This window comes from Chamaea fasciata, unplaced genomic scaffold (genome assembly GCF_029207755.1).
Source record: "Chamaea fasciata isolate MVZ Bird 193981 ecotype frontalis unplaced genomic scaffold, bChaFas1.0.hap1 SCAF_19, whole genome shotgun sequence".
Classification (NCBI taxonomy): domain Eukaryota; kingdom Metazoa; phylum Chordata; class Aves; order Passeriformes; family Sylviidae; genus Chamaea; species Chamaea fasciata.
The window spans coordinates 8,684,246-8,706,275 of NW_027094104.1; the positions used below are offsets into that span (position 1 = coordinate 8,684,246).

Genomic DNA, 22,030 nt, shown 5'->3' on the forward strand with positions numbered 1-22,030 from the left:
GAGCACTCCCAGCTCTCCCAGCCTGGCTCCAGAGCAGAGGGGCTCCAGCCCTCAGAGCATTTCTGTGGCCCCCTCTGGACTCACTCCAGCAGCTCCACATCCTTCTGAGGTTGGATGCAGCATCCCCAGCTTCGCCCTCTCCTGGTCTCAGGCTTGTGGCGGGGAAAGGAAGCGGGAACTGTGGTGTTTCCTATGGGAAACTATCCCTTTGCATAATGAAGCTCCACGGGGGAGGTCGCTGCTTCTCCTGTGGGCCCTCAGGGACTTCCAGCAAGGCAAACAAACCCTCCTGGGTCTGGCTGGCTGCAGTGGACAGCCCCGTTTCCTGGGGTGTGTCCTGCCCAGCTGGAGCTCCCACATGGGACAGCATCCACACAGGCTGTGCCCACGCAAAGAGGGGACACGTGCGTGCCAGTGTGACCGGAGATGGACACAACATAACGAGCTTGGGGACAGCATTCCTGGGGGACAGAGGGGTGCAGCACCAGCACCACCAGAGCCACACCACCCAGCCTCCTCCTGGCATCCCCAGTGCCCACATTACACCCCAAAACACACCCCGAAACACACCCCGAAACACACCGAGGGGCAGTGGCTGCTCCTGCACAGGCAGGGCCAGGGCACACGCCGTGCCCTCCCCCTGTACGTGGTGCCCTGGATCAGGCAGTGTCCCCGTGATGGGACACATTCCTCTCCCCCACACATGCTCCCGCTCTTCCTTCCAAGTTACCGGGCCTGCAGCTCTGGGTTTTTCCAGATTATCTCATTTTTTGGCACCTGAGTTCACAAACCGAGACTCAGCGTTTCCCACTCAGCCCCCTCCATTTGGAATCCTGGGCCGTAGGAATTTTCCCATTAAAAATAATAACAAGAACATTAAAAAAAAAAAAAAAAAAAAAAAAAAAAAAAAAATGCTGCCCATAACCTAGCCTGGATCTTCAGCTGATTTTGGAGGAAACATTTCCCTACAGCTTTCAGCTCTTTGTACAGTCAAAGAGCTGGAAACAGTGACTCACTGCATCACTCAGCCCTGGGCTCTCGCTGTGTTAACAGTTGTCCAGATCCCTATAACCGCTGCAGCCCCACACCTGGTGTCACCCCAGCAGCACGGGACAGAAGAAACGCCACCCCAAAAGGCTTGTGTGGCTTCACTTCTCCATCCCTGGGTGTCCATGGCAGGATGAGGGCTTGAAACTTCCACAACTTCCCAGCACACAGCAACAGGTCCTTGCTTTTCACAGGGATTTCAGTGGATCCCAAAGTCTCCTTCTTTCTATTTTTAATTTGATTTCTGTTTTTAATTTTTTAGATTGTTTAAATTTTAACCCAACTCTGCGTGAGTTCTAAAGAAAAGTCTTTCCATAAGGGTTCTAGCTGGAAAATAAAAGAGGGAAAACAGTAGAATTGCCCTGCTTGTTGTGCAGCAAAATAAATGGGGGGACCCTGTTGAGTTTTGAGAGATGCCTGGGACCCTGTGTGGCTGTCCCAAAGTGGCCATAGGACAAAGACTCCAACAAAGCTGAAAGCTCAGAGGTGGTTCAGACTGTTTTGCACAGACCCACATTGGGACACAGAGGAAGTCACATCCCTGTTTTTAGGTGAATGTTCCCGTTATTCATTAAATCTGCCTTGATTTGTCTAAACAGGCTCCAGAGCATCCTTGCCATGAAGGCCCACGGGGCAGGAGCAGGAGCAGAGGTGGGACAGAGCCTGCCTTGCTGGCTGAGTGCTGTCCCCAGGGTCTGGGCAACCACAGCAGCTTGTGAGGAGACAATCAGGAGCATCACAGCAAAGCAGCTTTCACTTCTCATCTGGGAGTGCTTCCACCGGAGATCCCAGACCTGAGCCTTCACCCAGCGCTGAGCCATCAATACAAACAGGTTTAGACTGGGGGAGGTGGAAACAGACTATCAAACCAAAATGGAAACCATTAAATTTTCTGGGGCCAGCAATGCCTTCCCCCCTCCCCAAGCCTGACCACGCACACATTGCAAGGAACAAGAGAAGGCCAAGATGTTCAACCACACAAGCACAATGCCAGAGATGAGAGGCACACTGGAAGGAGATGTTGTGGCAGGAGGATGTGGCAGGATCAGCCATGGCAGATTTGATGTGGCTTTTCCTGAGGATTCGCCCGTCCCTCACCCAGCTCCTGAGGATCCCACAAGATCTCTCCATTGCAAAAGGCAGGTGGGTGTCTCTGGATGAAGCCCTGCTGCTCCCGCAGTGATTTTCTCCTCACAGGGATGAACCAGCTCCTGCCACACTGGCACCACACCTCTGCTCAGACCTGCCCCACCAGCACAGGGCAGGAACATCCTCCTCTGCCAGCTCCATCCCAGCCCAGTGCCCCGGGACTGGGAGTGAACTGCTGCCCACAGCAGGAGCCTGGGAGAGGTCACCCCCACCCAGGGGCGCTCACATTTGGATATTCACAATTTGATGGTATGAATTTGGATGTCCTGCACAGCAAGGACAGCCTCCCACAGTGCCCAAGGCTGCGGGTTCAGAAGCAGCCCTTCCCTTCACCTTGTCGTTACAGCTATTTTTAATTGCTTGTGCCTCTTTCTGCCCTCTGCATGTCCTCCCCCTGCCTGCACCCACTGCACAGCCCAGCTCACATTGCCCTGGCCGACTCCAACTACAGCAACCCACAGCCCCTGGTCATCCCATCACATTTCCTTGTCCCAGCTGGAGAGCACCAGCCACACAAAATCTCCATTGACATCTCCACTGGAGATTTTGGGGACACAAAATCCGCCTTTGCAGCAGCACATCCCACAGGGACGGGTGCCTCTGTCCCACATCCCTGTCACTGCTGACCCAGTTCAACGTTACACCAGCACAAAGAAAATGCTGCCCAGGGAGGGGAGGAGAGCACAAAGACTCAGAGAGGGAGAACACGGATGGGAAGGAGTATTTTTTGCCCCATTAAACACCTCCTGCTCCCCTCCCAGCTCGGGAAGCCCAGTTCTGGAGCAGGCTCGGCCCGCACTGCCAGCCACGCTGCCCTAATGAAGTTCAGCACTGAAATTACTCCTTTCCTCTGTGGTTTGTTCTGAACTGCCAAGCTCCCTGTGACTGTTATTCTCCTCTGACCGGCCTCTTCCTGCACAACACGCTCTCCTGCATACCTCCAGCAGCAGGGCAAGGCAGCTGAGCCTGACAGCTGGGGAAGGCAAGTCCCAACACAGGAGAGAGGGCAGCTGGAGGCAGCTGCCTGCATCCCCTGCTCAGCTGTTTGTGCTGGAGAGCCACCAGCAACGGGATCCAGGGGTGGCCAGCGCCCCAGGAGCACCTCCTGCTGAGCCAAAGCCTGGAGCAGGAGCTGCCACACGTTGTCTCTGCTGCAGACATCAGGGAGGCATCAGAGACAGCAGAGTTCCCCCAAACACTTCACCTGGGGGGTTGTGGTGGGGCCAAAGCTGCAGTGGAGCTGGTGAGCATTGGCAACGTGCCTGCACCCATCTGTGGGACATCCTGAGAGTCCCTGGGCGGACCCCCCCCCAAATGTCTCTGTGTTCTTGCGCCAACAGCAAGGAGAGAGGCCAGCTTAGGGTGGGTGTTGTGGAGCAAGGGGAGGAGCACCCCAAAATGGGGTCCTGTGTGGCAGCAACCTCAGGTGATGGCAATGGAAGAGATGATCAGGAAGGGGATGTGCTCTGGCAGTGAGCCTGGGCTGTACCCTCGTGCTGACACCCAGGGAAAGGGAGACAGAGCCCTCACCACCCCTCCAGCTTTGTCTTCTGGCTCCTCGTGCCAGTGGGGTTGGACCTAGATGATCTCTAGGGCTCCTTCCAAGCCAAACCATTCTGTGACGATTCCTGGAGACATTTGGACTGAAAGCCCCTTTTGTACCAGCCCCGGGCTGGCTCGTGCTGCAGGGCAGACTCCAGACAGCTGGGCTCAGGGGTGACACTCATCCCAGCAGCTGTCCCTCTCTCTCCCTGCCCCGGGCAGCTGGAGAATTCAGCAGCTCAGAGAGCCTTCTGCTCTTAAAGTGCCCAGCCATCCGTGGGGTTCAGAGCTGGGGACACTCAGAGCAGCCCAGACCCAGCAGGACGAGGCTGAGCACCCACCCACGGGGTGGGATGGGCCTCCTGGGCACCAACACAGCAACTGGGGACAGACAGAGGGGCTCACACAAACCCCGTCCTTGGGCTGGGGCTCAGAGCTCAGCTGGAGACGCCCCAAGCTGTAAAAAAGCCCAGCTCAGAAAAGCCATATCTACACCACACACAGTAAGAAAAACCCACTTGAGTCCTGCAGGTTTGGTATCAGCTCCCCTGCTGGCTCCTGGCTTGGTTTTACACCAGCACACACCACACGCATGTCAGTGTGACCACAGGGCTGCACCCAGGAGAGGGGATGGGAGCCCTGGTCCAGCTCCAGGGCCAGGCACGGACCTCCCAGCTCCTGGCTCAGCCACCCCAGCCCATCCTACAGCCCCCAGGGAGAGGCACAGGGTGGGGAGGGAAGGGGTGCCCTCCACCCGACCACTGGATCCCTCACAGGAGAGAGCTCACGGGCAATGGAGAATGGAAAAGTAATTAACAGGTCTGAAAGGAAAATCTCCAAAACATTACGGAGAACAAATGACAGCTGGCAAGGGAGGGAAGCTAGCTTTAATATCGAATTAATTGAAAACAAGATAGAGCTAATACAAGCCAGGTCTCCAGTTTAATAGTGGCTCTGGTCCATGTTGTTATTAGACTCTGTCTCCAAGGTCAAAAAACCCTGACTTCTGCTAATGAAGAGGCGGTTCCTGCCCCACAACCATCAACAACAACACCAAACAACCATATCCCAACAACACTTCCCGAGCCAGCACCTCTCCCACACCTCAGAGCCTTTCCAGGGTTCTGTGGGTCTGCACACAGGGCCTGAGCTGGCAGAACTGTCATTTCCCAGCACCCAGGCTTTTGGCATTTCCTTTTTTTTTTCCCCTTCTAGACTCGACAGAATTTCTCATTGAACCCGACAGCTCTTTCAGACAGGATCAACCCAAGGCTAACAGCTCTGCCTGTGGACACATCTGAGCACAGACCCCAGAGCAGCCTCGAGAGGCATCACCACAGGAGCAGAAAGAGCAGCTTGGCATCTCTCGCGTGACACCTTAATGCCTTAAGTTTCAACTTTCATGTTTTTCAGATATTGTGCTGCCCAGGGGTGTAGTTAAGTGCCAGTCAGCTCTCTGCACAGAATCCTTTCCCTGCTGAAGACCAAGGACAACTTTCAGGCCCAAAAGCACAAACAAGCGTGGCTGAAGGGAGAGAAAATAAGGATGAGACCTCACAACCTGAAGCAGTAATTGGACAACTAAACCCCAATACGCAAATGGACCAAAACTTATAAGAATGTAAGACCTTGTGACTGGTTGCCCATTTTTGTGACCACTCTTAGTCCACCTTGGACTAAGGCTCTTGCCCTGCCCAAGGCGTATCCTCAAGGCCTTTCAATAAATACCTACTTTATTCCCTAGCTCTGCGCAGTCTCTGTTCCAAGGCATCACCCTGAGGCAGTGCCCACCCCGAGCCTCACCCAGCGCCGCACTCACCTTCCTCTCTCTTGGGCGCGCTCTCCACGGGCACGGGCTGCGGCTTTGGCTCAGCCTGGTGGTGCTGGGCGGGCAGGGCAGGCTCCGAGCTCTCTGCCGGCCTCGTGGCCGGGCCCTCGGCAGCTTTGGCCACCTGGACGTCCAGGCGGCGCGGGGCCGCGTCGGGCGCGGTGGCGGCGTTGGTGACGGTGGCGGTGGCGGGCTCGGCCCGGCGCTGCGGCAGCTCGGGGATCTTGGAGGCCGGCGGGGCCTCGGCCCTGCGCAGCTCCTGGGGCTTGCCCAGGGTGATCTCAGTCCTCCTGGCCGCCGGCTCGGGGGGTTTGTGCCCCACATCCGCTCGCTTGAGGCCGAACCGCGACAAGGCCGAGCTGGAGTTCTCCACCTGCTTGGATGAGATGTCGATGGAGATTTCTGTTCTTCTGGACACCGGCTCGGGCAGTTTGGGTCCAGAGAGCTCCACTCTCCTCAGAGGGGGTTTGGGGGATCTTTGGGCTGTGGGGTCCGCATGGCGGGCGGATGGCTCCGAATTCCTGGCGCCGAGTTCCTGAAACTTCTGCGTGGAGCTGGACACGGTGGACCTGAGGAGGGTGTTTGGCGCCCGTCTCTGTGGGGTGGAGGAATTTGAAGACTGATCTACCTCCTCGACCTCAAAGGATCTTTTCAGAGCTGAAAAACATGAAGAGTAGTTCAGGATTTAGTTACCATCCACCTGAGTGTCTCCAGAGATGCTTACAGGCACTGCACAAGGCCCATAACTCCATTTCCATGCTCCTTCATCCCAGGACTCATAACCCATTTAAACAGCTGGGGATTAAAGGCCCTGCCTCTTCAGACAAGTTAAAGACTCAGTAATAAAACAAATCAGGCCCAGGAAATTCAGCCCCAGAGCAGAAATCATCCCCACACTGCCCTCCATCCCACACTCAGAGCGGAGCAGAGGGTCCCGCCGTGGTATGGCAGAGCAAAGCAGGGCGCTGGATGCGGGGGAAGACAGAGATCCAGCCCCCAACACCTCGCTTTCCTCCTCACATCCAAAGGATGCACAGATAAACACAGGCTTTCCTGTGAGCACTGCCAGCAAAATCCAAGTTAGGAACAGGAAAACAATCCCAGGAGAGCACCAAATCCATAAAAATGCAGCAAGAAAACCAAAGGTGGCAGCCACAGAAGCTCATATCCTTAAAAACAAACCTAGAGACCACACGAACCAAAGACTGAAGTGTTTGGAGCACGCGGACTTGAGGCCCTGATACAAGGAAAGGGACAATTGATCCCTGCTCCTTACAGGACCCAGCCGGGTAGAAACAAAAGGCTGAACTCCACAAAAAAGGGAACCACTGCTGGATCCCACTGAAAAGCCACAGGCTGTAAATACCCTCTTGTTGATTTTGTCATCTTCTTTTCTTCTTCGTGTTAGAGCCGGGATTAATACACAGGAGTCACAATTTCATGTTCGGACTCGCTGTTTATTATTTCTTATCTATATTACAGTGTCATGAGCTCTAACTAGCAAGGTAGAAAATGGAGGTAAAATGGAGCACCTCTCTATCTCTACAAGGTCTTTTCAAGGACAAACTGTCCAATTATGAAATGCCACCTAAATTATTTTTTACTTTAAACCCAATAACTACTTGAAGTCCGCAATGTGGACTTTACTAACCAATTACAGAAAACCACCCAAACCCACAAAGACGAAGGAAGAAGAAGGTGAAGAAGAAGGACTTACACAACACCCTAAATCCTCCACATTGCTCCATATTACTATACACTTCAATCTCAGTTTTTCCCCCTGTGAGATCACACGATGCTATTCAAACTACACACCCCCAACCCCAGCACCATCACTCAATTTCAGCAGCCTGTTCCCAGGCCTCGAGTCAAATGCAGGGCTTGCTTGGGGGTCAATGCCCTTTAGAACAGAAAGCCTGAAATTCTCAGCCTCCAGGGTTCCAACACCCTCTGATCCCTCCAGAACCCCTGGGCAGGCACAGGGTCAGGGCAGGATAAGGCAGAGCCTTGGGATCCCATAGGAGCCTCCACGAGGCAAGGCTGAGCTGGCGTGGTGACAGCCACACTGCTGATGGCCAGCACAAGCACCAGCAATGAGCCCACCCATCCTTTCCATCAACAGAATAGCAGCAGTGAGGTTTAGCCTTTAAAAACCTGAGCTTGAGATCCCACAGGACATCAGGATCCCAGGGACAGACTGGAGCATAGCCTTGCCTCATCCTGAAATATTCAGACATTGGTGGAAGAAGGGAGGGAGGCAATAAAGAAAACTAAAAATGCTTTTGCTCAGGTTTATCTGTTGTCTGACTTCCGTGGAGCCCTCCCAGCCATGCCATCACCTGCCCACAGGGGTGGCATGCTCCCTGCAGCAGTCCCTGCCCTGCAGACTGCGCTTGGCACAGCTCATGCACTGCAGCTCTGTGTCCAAGTCACAGCTCTCAGCATCCCCAGAATAGTTAATCCAAAAAAAAAGAGCCCCACACTGGAAAGCTCTTTCAACGTGTTCCAACTCAGGTCTCCAACCCTGAGCTGCAGGGCTGAGCCTCCAGCACAGATTTTCTAATTTCCCTTCTCCATCACACACTTCATCCAGAAATGAATATCTTAGCTGGTTGGGTTTGGGGTTTTTTTTTTGTTTGGTTTGGTTTGTTTTTTTTTCCCCCAAACCCCCACGTTTTAAACAATGCACCAGCCAAGCCCTGTTTGCATTTTGCTGGAAACAAAGGGAGCGGAAGGGACGACCCGACGGGGAGCCCTTGCCTGGCCTTGAGCAAAGCTGGGTGGGCAAGAGCAGCAGAGGGCACGGCCCTGGCAGCTCCCTGAGGGATGGAATCGCAGTTCTGTCCACATCTGGCTCCTCAAACCTGCCCGTCACTCCTCCAGCCAGCTCAGTCTCCACCTCTTCCCTTCAACAAGCAGCCCTATAATCTCCTGGGAGACGTGCCTTGAGGAACGGGGTAAATGCTCTCAAGGAACTCGGCAGCAAAGGAAATGCTGACGAGGATCTCTGCTTAATGAACATTGCCCTGGAGATCCCTCAGCACCAAGTGGTTTGGGGATTTTTTTCTGACCTGCTAATGAGCTTTGTGTACAAACAGCCCTGCTGACCTCCAGGGGCTCCTCGCATGAGCCACATCCATCATCTCAGCTCCTTGGAGTCCTGCTCCCACTTCCTAAAGAAATGGTGGGCAACCCCATTGCAGTGCTGACCCACATGGCCCTTTCTTTTGACTTTAAACCCCACAAAGTGCCCCAAGCCCGGGGTAAACCTGCCCAATGCCACCCATGTGGTCTTTCTGGAGCACAGCCAGCCCCTGTCCTTATCAAAGGGCTGGACTGAATTACAACACCCAAAAATGGCTTTTTTCCAGGTCCTTCTGGGCCCTGTTGCAGAAAAGAGAAAAAGGTCAAAGCCCAGACACAAAGGGGTTCAAAAAGCCCGAGGCAGAGCTGCAGAGCCACGATTACAGTCTCGGGACAACCAGACCCTCCAGATAACTCCTCCCTTGTGCTGCGGTGGGAAGGGCAGGAAGGGGACACTGAGGGGCTGGGCAAGGAACCTGCACCCCAAAGAGGGGCAGCAATGGCTCAGCACAGGTTCTGACAGCAAAATCACGAGGAGCCCCAGGTCCCAGCAGCATTCCCTCCCCAGCAGGGTCACTGACTAGCCTGGGGACAACCCAGGAGCTTTCTCACCCACAGCTCTGCAGGATGGGGTGAAACCATCTCATGGTTTCCCAGGGATTTCGGTACCCAGCTTGTCCTGCTCGCACATTTGGCCACTGCCTTGAATTCTGCGTGGTCTGGAGAAGGTCAGACATCCCAGGCACGAGAAAGGGGAAGGACTGTGACCACGAGGGTTTGTGTTTCCACCTCTGATCAGAGCCCCATTTCCACGAACACAGCCCTCAGGAATGTCACCTTCAGCAATGGTGGCCCTCAGATGGCTCCCTGCTCAGCACTGCCTCTCTCCTCCTTGCATGAGAAGAGAGAAGCACCTCAGGAAGCACAACAGCTCTCAAAAAAAAAAAAAAAAAGAGAGAAAAAACTTATAAATAGTGTGTCCTGCCCAGAGCCAGGAAAGGAAAGTAAACAGCCTCTGCTCCAGATGACCCTCCTCCCAGCTTCCTGCAGGGAAGTGTCCCTGCTCCTCACAAAAACAGGAGCTGAAGGCAAGGCAGGGCTGTAGGGCCCCACACCCCACTCCCACCTGCCGTGCCAGGGTCCCTCGTGGACAGTTGTGGCTGATTCTCTGTGTCCCCAGTTCTCTGTGTCTCTGTCATACCCCTGACAGCCCCAGACAAGGCGTCCCTGCCGTGAGCAGGGCCTGGGCTGGCCACGCTGCAGGACGGTCCCCACTCTTGTATTTCCAGGGGATTTTGGGCACAAGCAGGCCTTCCCCAGCCCCACCTGCAGCTTTCCATTGCCCAGCTGGCGTTGGAGGCAGCTGGCAGGGAAAGCGGCAGAAGTGTTGAGCACCACCCTTCCTTCTCTTCCTCTGGGGCTGAACCTGCACTGCCTTTGCCACGTGCTTCTTTCAACTAGTTCCAGGCCCATTCAGACATCTCTGGCTCAATCCACCACTGCTGAAGGCAGCAGCTTTTGGGCAGGGAAAGCTCCAAACCCCTAAAACGAGATTTCCAAGCACTTTCTGTTGGATGCAATCTCTGCAACAGCCCCACCACCATCATCCCTGGGCTGGGAACCACTCACTGCAGTGTCCCTTTGGGGACCAGACCTCTGCAAACCTCTCGAGCTCACGGTGTTTCGCTCAGCACTGCCCAGCTCTGCAGGGCTGGCTTCAAAAACCCCACTGCTAATCCTCCTGTTGGATGGGGGAGGCAGGGGGCTGTCCGAGGTGCTCTGCTGGCTGCGCACAAGGACGCTCCCTCCTGAAAACCCAAACGTGCCCCCGTGCCAGACAGGCACTTGGGGGGCAAGAACTGTGTGCCTTCATCCTGCTCAAATGCTCCCCGAGCAGGCACAGGGGATGAAAAGGAGAAAACATGGATTTCTTTTTCTATTTTATGCAGCAGTACTGGGGATGGCTGCACAGTGTCCTTCTGGTCACCCTCCAGCCAGGCACCAGCAGGTCACACGCCAGCAGCTAAAGCTGCTCTTCAAGGATCGTCTCAGCCAGGGAGAGAGGGCAGAGGTCTGGTTCAAACCCCAGCAGCTCATGCAGCAGCCAAGAGTCTTCCAGAGATGTCACAAGTGAGTGCCACTGGGGACTCCCACACGCACAGAATGTGCATCTTCTTCTCTTGCAGATGGAGAGCCCCTCCTCGGGAGGCCCAGGCGAGCCCAAGGGTGCCCAGATGCCATGTGCAGGGATGTGGCTCCTGCACAAGGACTCCACATGTCCCAGCTGGAAGCTCTGGAGTGCAGCAGCACGCTGCCACCACGCTCAGCCCGCTCTGGGCATCCCGGGGGGGTCAGCCAGGGAACATCTGCAATATCTGCTCCTCCTCCCTTCCCTTTTCCAACAGCACATCCCACCAATGAGCCAGGGGAGGCTTTATACAAGGAAACATCTCTGCACAGAGCGCAGGAGGAGACCAAAATAAACAGCAAGGGATGCTGACTCCTCCGGGACCCCCTTCGCAGCCGGAGCCTCCAGCCCCGCCATGGCTGCAGCTCCCAACTGCTTCCCATTAAACATCCTGTGCCCCTGGCGTGGTCTCTGTAACCCCGGGGTTACATTTGCTTGCTTGCTTAAGCCCAGAGAACTTTCCTTGGGTTTTTGGACACGTAAGAGGCTGCTGGGGCCGGGGCCAGGCGGCGCCCCGTTATTTCCCACCACACAATGGCACCGTTTGAGAGCCAGGGCTCGCTCTAAACTGCTACCAGATGGTCACCTCCTGTTCCCAGGCAGGAAAGGGGGGAGGCTGCAGCTCTCATCTTTCAAGGAACCCTTGGAAACCCAAGCCAGTATTCACTGCTCAGGGCCCTGAAAGCTTCCCCGAGCCCCGTCACAGGCAGCAGGGTGCTCACGGCGCTCTGCTGGCCCAGGCTGAGAGCGAGGAGGGTTTGCCCACGTTACCACGGGGCCACCTGGGTCTGGTTTATCCAAACCTTTCCCTGAGTGATGCCACTGAAGAGCTGCCACCACCCACAGCAGAGATGGGTGCACTGGAGTGAGCTGAGGGCTCAGTTATGGGGTCAAGCAGGGTGCTCTGCATGTACCTATAGGGTATGGCCACTGTGTATTAAACCTAAAGGTCCCACGGCAGAAAGAGGAGGGAGCTGCACCCCTGCTGCAGGGCCAGAGCAGGATATCTCTACCCCATCCTCAACAACAAGGTGCTCCCAGCTCCCCTGAGCCCCTCAGTGGGGTCAAAATCATGGCTCTGAGGTGGAAAATCTCTAGCAGTGCAGGCAGCAAGCGATGCTGCACAGACTGGCAGGATTTTGTGAGCACATGCAGCTTCAAAACAGCCTGAGAATCTCAGATCCCCTCTCACATCCACAGAAACCAAGGCAGGAATTTTTCAAAGCACCTTTCCCAAAGCTTCTGGTGATCTAACAAAAGAAAGAAGTTAGGGTGGCTGGGGCCCCTCCCTGTGCTTGTGCCAGGAGGCTTCACACTTCTCCTCCACCAATAAACCAACCTTGCTGCACCACCTATATAAAATATACATCTATATCTATCTATCTATCTGTATCTATATACATCTAGTGACACTCTGCTGTTGTACCCTGACTCTCATGCTGTCCTGGGTCAGGTTATGAACAGCTCATGCCCAAATAAATCCTTTCTCTGACTTCACAGACAGCCTCTGAAAGAAGTTGCAGTGGATTGCTTGGTCTGACATGAATCACATGTACAAGCAAAGGTTGGCAACGTGCTGTCACTATGCAGGGCCTTCCTGAATGGTGTAAACAGTACCCAGAGGTGAGTTCTGGTGGAAATTTGGGGGTAAATGCAAGTTCAGGGCTCTGACATCAATCAAACCAGCATTTCTCTCACTCACAGCAAGGTATAAAACAGCTGGAGGCTGATGCAGCAAACTGCTCCTTTCCCAGAAATGAACATGCAAAAGCAAAGTCAGGACTAAGAATAGAAAAAATAAAACAAAATCCACACTCAGATTAATGCAAAATCCCAGCTTTCCAGTCCCTGTAATGCACTTCTCAAAAGATTTTAGCTTGATTCTCTATTACACTTGGGTTTATATAACCATCAACTGGCAGCAAAATGCTTCCAGATCAGACCAGTACATTTTACAGCCCTTATATTCATTTCATACTTGTACAGAAAATTACATAAAACACAGGGTATCCAGCCCAGCAGATTGCATTACTGGCTCACTCCAGCTCCTGTCTCCGCTCTGTGCTCCAGTTTCCTTTCGTAGGGGGAGGAGGAAGGAGAGAAATAAATCTTTTTTCTGTGCCTCCCATGGGGCTGTAGATTTGCTTTGGTTCACTAATATTTCTAGAATGCCTCCAAACGATTACCCAGAGACAAAAGTGTGGTGCAGATGGTCTTGCAGAGCCCAGCCTGCCCCGTGCTGGTGCCACAGACGCCACCCCCAGGTGTCATGAGTCCAAGGGACATGGAACAGGAGAGTGAGTGCCTCAGGTGGGTGGCCAGCCTGGGTAGCAGGGGCTGGGTGATTAAATCAGTGAGGTCACCATTTGAGAAGGTGCTTTGATGGGGGGTGTTGTAACATGCTGGTTAAAAAAGCTACAGAAAAAGGGTAAATTGGTGAAAGGGGCCAAGGAGGGACCCAGGAGCCCGTCACCCCTGCAGTGCTGCCCACTCCTGCTGATTGCTGCTGTCCCTGCAGCCAGCTCTGATGACTCTCTTGGAGGGGACACCCAGCACTGCAGTGTGAGCTGTTGTCCAAAAGTCCTGAGGGCTGGCAGAGAGCAGAGCCCTCCTCCTCCTTCCTCCTCCCTGGGAAACGTGCTTTGAAAACTAAAACGAAATCCATCCTTTTCACACTTCCCTGCATTTTTACTTCCAATGGCCAAGGTGAAAGGAAGACTGAGTCCCAACCCCAGTCCCCACCACACTCCTTGTCTCCCGAACCAGTGCAGCTCACCGGTGCCAGCTCACCACTAACCCCTGCTGCCACCCCCAGGGCTGGGAGAGGCTGCAGAGCCTCACCCAACAAGGGGCCGCAGAGTTTTGTGATACTCGGGTCCCAAAGTGCCACCTCTACTGCCAGAACAGCGGCACAGACTGATGTCACAGTGTCCCCTGCCCTGCAATCCACAGGAGGCTGGCTGATGCTGACTGTGACACTACACCTGGGGCTGGCACCCCACCACCCCAGAGTGCCCTGGCCTGGGTGCCAGCAGCACTGGCAGGATGCAGGGTCACACACCACCCAGGGCATGTCCCCTTTTGGCACACCAACCAACCAAGAGCCAGCCTGGGTGGACACTGCCCCTGGGCCATGCTCTGGAGGTGTCCCCAGGAGACCCAAGGGCTGAGCTCCCTCCAGCAGCCTCACAAAAGCAATCAGGGTAAAAGCCTGAGTCACAGCCATCAGGAGATGAGAGCTGCTCAGATCCAGCTGGAGCCAGCAACAAAACCCTTCTTGCCCGAGGGCCACTCCTTACCTGCACTGCTCGTGGCAGGGAGGGAAGTGAGGAGGGGTCTCCTGCACCCAGGTGGGCTCTCCCCAGGCTGGCACCAGCACAGCAGCTGGGTACAAACTGCTGGTGCCAGCAGAGGGGTGCCAGCCCCAAACAGTACCCAGGTGGGAAATGGGAGGTGGCCGGGACACAACCCCCGTGAAGGGCATGACAGCCCACAGAGAGCTCCCCTGATGGGCCCTGACCCCCAGCAACCAGGCACAGCCCCACCAGGAACTGAACTCACACCCACTGACTCATTTCACAGGCTTCAAACAAGCTTAACCAGCACTGAGGGTCGCTTGGCTTGTTGCCTCCTCATCCCATCTCTGAAGACCAAAGAGGTGCCAGAGCTCACTGCAGCAGGAGGGGACAGGGAGGTTGGGAGATGGAAAGAGCCCGCATGATATTCTTGCCTTAAATATCAAAGTCAGAAATGTGAATATCTGGAGTGATTATGGGCTGTGAAGTCTCCATTATTGTCTTTGGATTTATGACATGTCCCCATCCAGGTTGTTGTGGCTGCTGTCTCAGCTCTGGCTCCTGGGAAAAAGGGCTGAGCAGCTCCCTGCAAGGAAGGGCAGCAAACCAGAAATTAAACCAGCACCCAGTGAGGCCATGGGGCACCCAGAGGTGCCAGGTTAATTAAGGCCTGGCAGTAATTTAGCCCCAGGGTTGCTGGCGTGTATTGGCCAAGGGCCATGGTCGCTCAGAGCTATCAGACCTGACCCAACATGTCCCAGAGGTGCTTCCTACTCACTCCACTGCCCTAATCCACCAAGAGGCAATAAGCAAAGAGTGCAGCATTTTAGGTGAGTCCCTTACTGAGGGAAAGGTGCTTCCAAGACCCCAGAGGCTGGGAAGAGCCAGCAGGGTGTACGTGCTCCAGCCCCTGACTCACCTCCAGGCACCGGCACCATGCTTGCAAAACCAAAGCAGCTGCCCTGGCTCTGGTGTAAAGACCCATCCCCTAACCAGGGCCAGAGGGGATCCCCAGAGCCCAGTTCATGTGGACAGTGGGATCACCTGTTCTTCCCTTTCCCGCTCCCCCACAACCTTTTTATTCCCAAAGAATTAGATTTACACGGGGAAAATCCCAACCCACAGCAGCAGGTACCCGCTGCTGTGACCAGGCAGATGCCGTTTTCACATTTTGTGGCTCGAAGGCAGGTTCTGCAGGGGAAGATACAACTTCTGCTGGGAAGACACAAAACTTCCCTTCCCACAGGCACCCTCCTCTGGCTCCTTCCTCTCCCGCCACGTGAGGATTTGGCAGAAAACTCCCATCCAGCCCATCCTTTTGTCTCAGAAACGTAGATGTGGAGTAAGGGAGAGAACACTCTGAAGTGGCTGTAAAGCCCAGCTTTGAGGGTATCAGAGGTGACTTTGCTGTCTTGCAGCACCAGCTACAACATCAGTGAGCAGCTCTGGCTCTGCCCACACCGAGCTGGTGATGAGGAGCTCCAGAAGAGACCAGTGGCAGTGCGACTTTCTGTGGACAGCCCAGGAAATCCAACAATTGAGGAGCTTTGCTTCACTCCCAGCGCTGGGATGATCCAAGACGCGAATCGGAAAGATCTTTTTTGCGTTTCCTTTTCCAGGCATTGAGCCCTGGCACACGAGGGAGCGTTAGTCACACGCTCAGCTCCCAGCCCTGCGTGCGAGCCAGGCCGGGCTCATCCTGCAAACCCCTGGGCCGGGCTTAGGGGAAACACACCTCGGACCTGAGCTAGACACACACAAACACGAGGCACAGCCCACCTCCAGGGCTTTCCATTCTGCTGAATTCAAGGCACATCACCCACGTTGGCACGTTCCTGCTAATATTAGCCCAGGGCTGCGTCCCAGCATCCGCAGCACGCGGCTGCAGCTGCTCCCCAGGGCAGCAGGAACGCCGGCCCTGCACAGCCCGGGGATGCACCACGGCCACGTGTCCCACAGACATCCCGGGCATCTGCTCAAGGAAATTTTAAGGACGAGTCCCTGAGTTCTGTGCACTTTTCTACTGTTTATAACTCAGCGCCCTCCTGAAAATGAGCTAGGTTGATGGGTTTTTGGTGGCACTTAAAACTGGGATGTAACTCAGCATGAGTTTGTACCTCGTTGAGACAAAGTCTGCTGGTGAAGTACTAAAAATACCCTGCACTGGGTGGTGAGAGAAGTGGCTGGAAAGTGTGCAATAGTAAAGGAAGAGTAAATAAATAACACAGCCAGAGAAACCTTCTGATCAGCAGTGTCATGTCCTGGCAGGGCTGGAGGCTCCCCACCCAGCTCCACAGCACTGCCAAGGCTCACCCGCTCCCCAAGGGAGCTGGGCTCTGAGCAATGGGAAAATCAGGGATTAAGATCCATCAGCAAATGCTGTCTCATTGTTTCTGCCGGAGCAAAGCCGCCAGCCTGTGCCCCCACCAAGCTGTGCCTCCAGACACCACACAGAACTCCTGGGCACCCCCCTGCCTCTCCACACACTTACAGCCCTGCTCAGCATTTCCACCAGGCACAGCTTACACCCACTGTGACAATTTGTGTTTCAACATTACAGGGAAATGAATCCGGTGTTAAAAGACAACACTGGCAAAGGCAAGGAGTGCCTGGCACCAGTTCTGCCAACTCACCACCAGCAAAAACACCCCCTCAGTTACTCTGGGACTCTGCTCAGCAGCATCCCACCTGGATGAGGGACTGGAGCAGATCTCTCCTGCCTCACTACCAGCAGATGCTGAGTGCCCAGTGCTTTACACCCCTGGCAGGAGGACGAGTACCACGCCGTGGAATGATCTTTGTGCAGCATCACAAGCAACCAAAGCTGTGAGCAGGAACATCCAGCCCCTCCTCAGTGGAGCACCGTGGACACCAGCACTCCCACATCACCCAGCCTGGGCCGCATCAGGGAGCTCTGGGGTGCGTGGATTGTAAACACACTGCACAGGCATCTCACCAGGTTGATTCAGCACTGCAGCCTCCCTTCCCTGCAGCTCAGGGTCTGTGTCTGAGACCCCAGAGAGCCGAGGGAGCCACAGCCTCCTCTGAGGCAGAGGTGAGCTTGGGAAGCACTGCTGCAACTATAGCTGAACCAGCCACACTCCTGAAAACCTGCCAGAATCCATAAACCCAGGGGCAGAGGCATTATGCTCTGTAAATCCTGGCAAACCACAGACCTAACGATGCTCTGCCCCATTAGAGACGAGGAAGCTTTTGTCAGTCAAATAAGGGGGATTAGAATCATAGAATGGGTTTGGCTGGGAGAGACCTTACAATTCATCTATTTCCAACCCCACTGCCATGGGCAGAGAACACCTTCCACTAAACAAGGCTGCTCATAGTCTCATCCAACCTGATCTTGAACACTTCCAGAGATGGGACATCCACAGTTCCTCTGGGGCAGAAGCCCCTGGCCATTTCTGGTGGCCTCCTGCAGGACCTGCTGGTCAGGGCAAGATGGGCACTGTGAGCATCCCCATCACAGCATGGGGCACAAGGAACAACACACTCAGCTGTGTTGTTTTCTTCTCATATGTTACTTAAACTAGAACCAAGTACTTGGTACTGCTTCCCTCTCCCCGAGAGCCCTTCCATCCTCCTCAGGCTCAGCGAGGCCGGCAGCTCCACAGCCAAGGCTGCAGCTCCCTGCCTGCTGCAACACAGCAGGGACAAGAAAGCAGGCAGGGATGCTGCGAGGAAAACTGGCACGGATGCTGCGAGGAAAACAGGCAGGAACAGCCAGGGTGGCTGGGGAGGGCAGGCAGTGTGTGACTGGCGGGAACAAAGGGAGCTCTGGACGCTCGCTCTGGTGTTTCTGCTCCGGGGTATTTTTGGCAGATCTTTCCTGCTTGGCCAAGGGCTGCAGTGGGGTTGAGGTACCCACCCAGCAGACAGGAACACTGCATCTCCTGCCCTACGGGCCGGTGATTAATTGCCTGCTTTTTTGGGAAGCTGCTGTGCAACCCTGAGAGCTAATTAACTTGTGAAACAGTAGCCCAGATCCCTGCTCAAGGGCAAGGCCAGACCTTTTGGCTTCAGACGCACGGAGCTTTCCCCAGCCTCTCCCTCTGCACAGGCAGGAACTATTAAGTGCTCCACAGACTGAAAATAAAGGCGACACAGAGCTGCTTGGTGCCACGAAGGAACACGCACAGCCCAAACAGGCAGCGCCGGGGCCCACAGCAGAGCCCTCGTCGGATCCCAGTAGGGAATTAGTCATTCTTCAGAGATTCAAATGCAATTGGGGCAGCGAGAGGGAAGCTGTAATTACATCAGCCCTGCGGTGGGGAAGCTCACGCGTCCCTCAAGGACAGTCACAAAGGTGCCCTTGAAGCCCCAGCACCAAAGGGGCGCTGGGTTGGGGTCACTCTCTGTGTCCCAACACTTGTTAGCTCCAATCTTCTTGAGGGACTTGACTTCCCCCAGCCTCCTGCTGTGCCCTCCACTGCCAACTGCAGCCGGAGAAAGCCCACGGGCTGGAAATAGGGGAGGTGACCGTGTCTAAACCCTGCGACAAGGACTGCAGAGACCCCAGCTTTGCCACCCGTTTCCTGCCTGACCTGGAAGAGGAACCCCTGTGCCCTGAGCTTCCTCGGCTCCCCAGCAGGAAAAACAGCAGAGCTGCGCTTCCCGAAGGCCAGGCTGGGCTCTCCCGGAGGCGGTGGAGGCTCAGCCTATAGCGGTGCACACGCAGCCCCTGGACAAGCTTTCACCGCGGCCCCAACATCTCCGCTATTTCTTGTGGGTTTTTTGTTGGTTTTCTTTTTTTTTTTTCTTTTTTTTTTTTTTTTTTTCTAGAAACCGCTGCACAAAGCTCCGCTTGGGTCGCTGCCAGGACGCGCGAGTGCGTAGGGATGGAGCTGCTCTTCCAAAACTCTGCTCGGGAAGATGAGCTCCCTCGAGCCGAGCTCTCAACGCCTGCTTCAGGCACAGCCCCCCAGCCCTCTTCTGCTTGTCTCTCGCTCCCAGACCCATCTGGCAGCAGCACGCTCCCCGCTAGCTTTGTTTTCTTGCCCGAAAGAGCCAGAATAGCAGGCAAGGAGAGGCAGAGAAGCCATCCCGGTCCGCACGCCGAGGGGGCTGCACGGAGATCCCGGATCAGCGCGGCGGCCGCTGGAGCTCTGCCACGGGACAACTGCAGAGCTCTCCAGGGCAGGCAGCTCCCGCTACGGGGACACGGGAAACTCGGGATCGTTATCCACATCCCAGCTACTCCAGGGCTGTGGTCGCACCCCAAAGCTGGGAATCAACAGAAGGGCCCCTGCTTGGCTTTTTTGTTTCAGACTTTCAGTCTGGTCAGGCGGGTGTTTTCAGCTGAAAAAAAACACTACAGAAATGAACTCGGGAAGGGCAAGAAAGGAGAAACATCCCGCAAGACCGTGCCTTGGCAGATCCCGCCGGGCGCAGCCGCTCCGGACAAAAGGCACCGACAGCCCCGGGGATGCCGCCCTGGGGCATCCCGCTCCTTCCAGCCCTCCCTATCCGCCACCCCAGCCTCGGCCAGGACCCCTCCTCGGGTACCACCGGGGCTCCAGCGGCGCGGCGAGACTGCGGCAGCCGAGCCCGGGGGGAAGCCGAGCCGAGCTCAACCCGCTCCGCCGCGGCTGCAGCACCTCCCGGTTGAGCCCCAAAAGCGGCCGCTCCCTCCCGGGCTCCCCCGCCGTGGGATGCCCCTTCCAGCCCCCGGCTCTCTCCCTGCGCGGGGGTCACCCACCTTCGAAGTCGGAGATGATGCCCTCCAGGTGGGCGCTGACGGCCGGGTCGGCCATGGCGGGGCGCGGGGCGCTGCCCCCCGGCTCCGCGGTGCGCGCTGCGGCCGCGCGAATGGCGGAGGGCGAGCGGCTGCGGCCGCCCCCCGCCCCGCCGGGCAGCGAGCCATGCCCCCGGCCCGGCCCAGCGCGGCTCGGCCCGGCACGGCCCCTCGCCGCGCACTGGCTGCTCCCCACGCCCGTCACGCCGCCCCCTCCGCCGCGCCGGCCCCTCTGCGGGGCGGCGGCCGGGACCCCCGCCCCGCCCCGATGGGTGTGCGGGGTGCCAGGGGCACCCCCGGGCGCTGCCCGGCCCGCATCCCCCTGCCCCGCTGTCGGGACCCCGAGAGCCCGCAGCGCTGCCCCACGGAGGGTGGAACCGGCCCCACACGGGTGGGTCACTCCCCCGATGTTCCCCGGCGCTGAGGAGCCTTTCACTTCTCGGTTTACCCTTGTTTGGAAAGGGGCAACTCGGCCACGCTCCGTTTTATAATTCCTCAAAATCAAGGCAGCGCTCTGCTGACCCAGCGCTGCCAAATCCGAGCAGCCTGCTCTGGAAAATCATCCCTGCGCGAGCGGCAGGGGATCGGCAAAACTTGCCCCGATGCTGAGCCCAGCTCTGAGCACTCGGCGCTGCCACGGCTCCCTCCGCTCCAGCCCGAGGCAGCGAGGAAAACGCCAGCTCTGGCATGCACGGCATCCACACCCCTTCCATGACACCGCTGCCCCTTCCCCACCTCTCAGACGCTCTCAGGTTGAGCACCTCGCTATCTGATGCTTCTCCCTTCCGGTGTTGATTCAGATCCTGCCCTCTTGACCCTCTTTTTTATCTTCCCCGCCCTGTGTTTTAATAGCATCATTTTAAAGTGATGATACCCCCTGAAATGTGTCCAGGAACATCAACAGGAAAGGAAAAAATGAATGGGTTGGGCTTTTAGTCCCCTCTGGGTGAACCATAAAGGAAAATTATGCAAAACACTAGTACAGCTACTGTCTATCACTGCAGAAAGTACGAGCTTCACCACAGATGTCACCCTTTTAATTTCACACATTTAAAGTCTGCAAACACCACAGACTCCCCCGGAGTGTACATGAACCAGAAAATGAAACCAACAGTACCAGCTTCCCTGATTCAACAAGCTCCAGGTTTTCCGTACTATCCAAGGAAAGGCATTACTTGAAAAACATGAGAACTGTTTAAATAATCTCAAGAACACACCTTTACTGCAGAAGTATGATATTTTAAGGTAGGTTCAGCGGGTTTCCTCTCCTCGGGCAGGCAGCAGTGCTCAGCTCTTTCCTTTTTTGCTCTACCATTGTACCAGAGCAGCGCAGGGAGGAAGAGCTCTGCATCTCTCTGCATCAAAACTGGAAACAAAACCACCTTTCCATGTAATGCACTGCCTGAAAAGCTGCTTGGTGTCATCCTGGCTGAACACCATCACACACTAATGGCTTGGAGGAGAACAGGAATGACCATGGACCTGTGGCTGCCGTGACACTGAGCTCAGCACCCGGGTGTCCCTGTTGTCCCCCGGGAGGGGAGTGGTGGCAGCTGTCCCACTGCGCAGCACCCGCCTCACTGGCATAGATTTTTGAAAGAAAGTATCTTTATTTTTCTCCTCCCAAGCCCTCCCGTGCAGGTCACATCCGCAAGCCATTTCCAGCAGGTAAAAATGTAGCTGTCAATAATTAACTTTGTTACTGAGCGAGAAAAGAGTCCCACTTTGTTAAAAATCATGGGTGACTCGCTCGCTGGAAGAACAGGACCTGGATTTGCCTTTTACAAAACCTGTTAAACATCCTGGCTACACCCTCATCACAAAGTTGTAGAATGGGTTTGAAGCAGGGAAAAAAGTGAGCTAAGCAAGACGAACTAAAAATCCTCATTGTAAAGAAGATTTTAAAAGAGCAATACAAGCAATCTGAGGAAGGACCAAGAACATTTTTTGACGTTCAGAGTCCACCCCCTTGCAAATCCCATGGGATTCAATATGAGAGCCCCTGCTTGGAGCTGGGTGGCACTTTCTGATCTCGGTCACACAGGGGTTGGTGTGATGCTGCGATGGGGACCCTGGTTTTGAGGTCAACAGGAGGCAAGAAGAAGCAAACCTCTAGAAAAAAACACAAAACGTTCTTGATAGACTGT

At 55.4% G+C, this 22,030-nt stretch overlaps 1 protein-coding gene across 5 annotated transcripts in view; it reads right to left on the reverse strand.

Moving 5' to 3' along the window:
* Positions 1–22,030, reverse strand: part of SEPTIN9 (septin 9) — a 134,216-nt gene that overhangs the window by 48,978 nt on the left and 63,208 nt on the right. For 4 of the 5 annotated variants that reach the window (XM_066200839.1, XM_066200838.1, XM_066200837.1 and 1 more), the window contains one exon: positions 5,558–6,223. In XM_066200839.1, the coding sequence (XP_066056936.1) occupies positions 5,558–6,223 (666 nt within the window). Of the gene's footprint in view, positions 1–5,557; positions 6,224–19,847; positions 20,004–22,030 lie in introns of those variants that run through there. The other variant, XM_066200835.1, reaches the window with a different exon arrangement.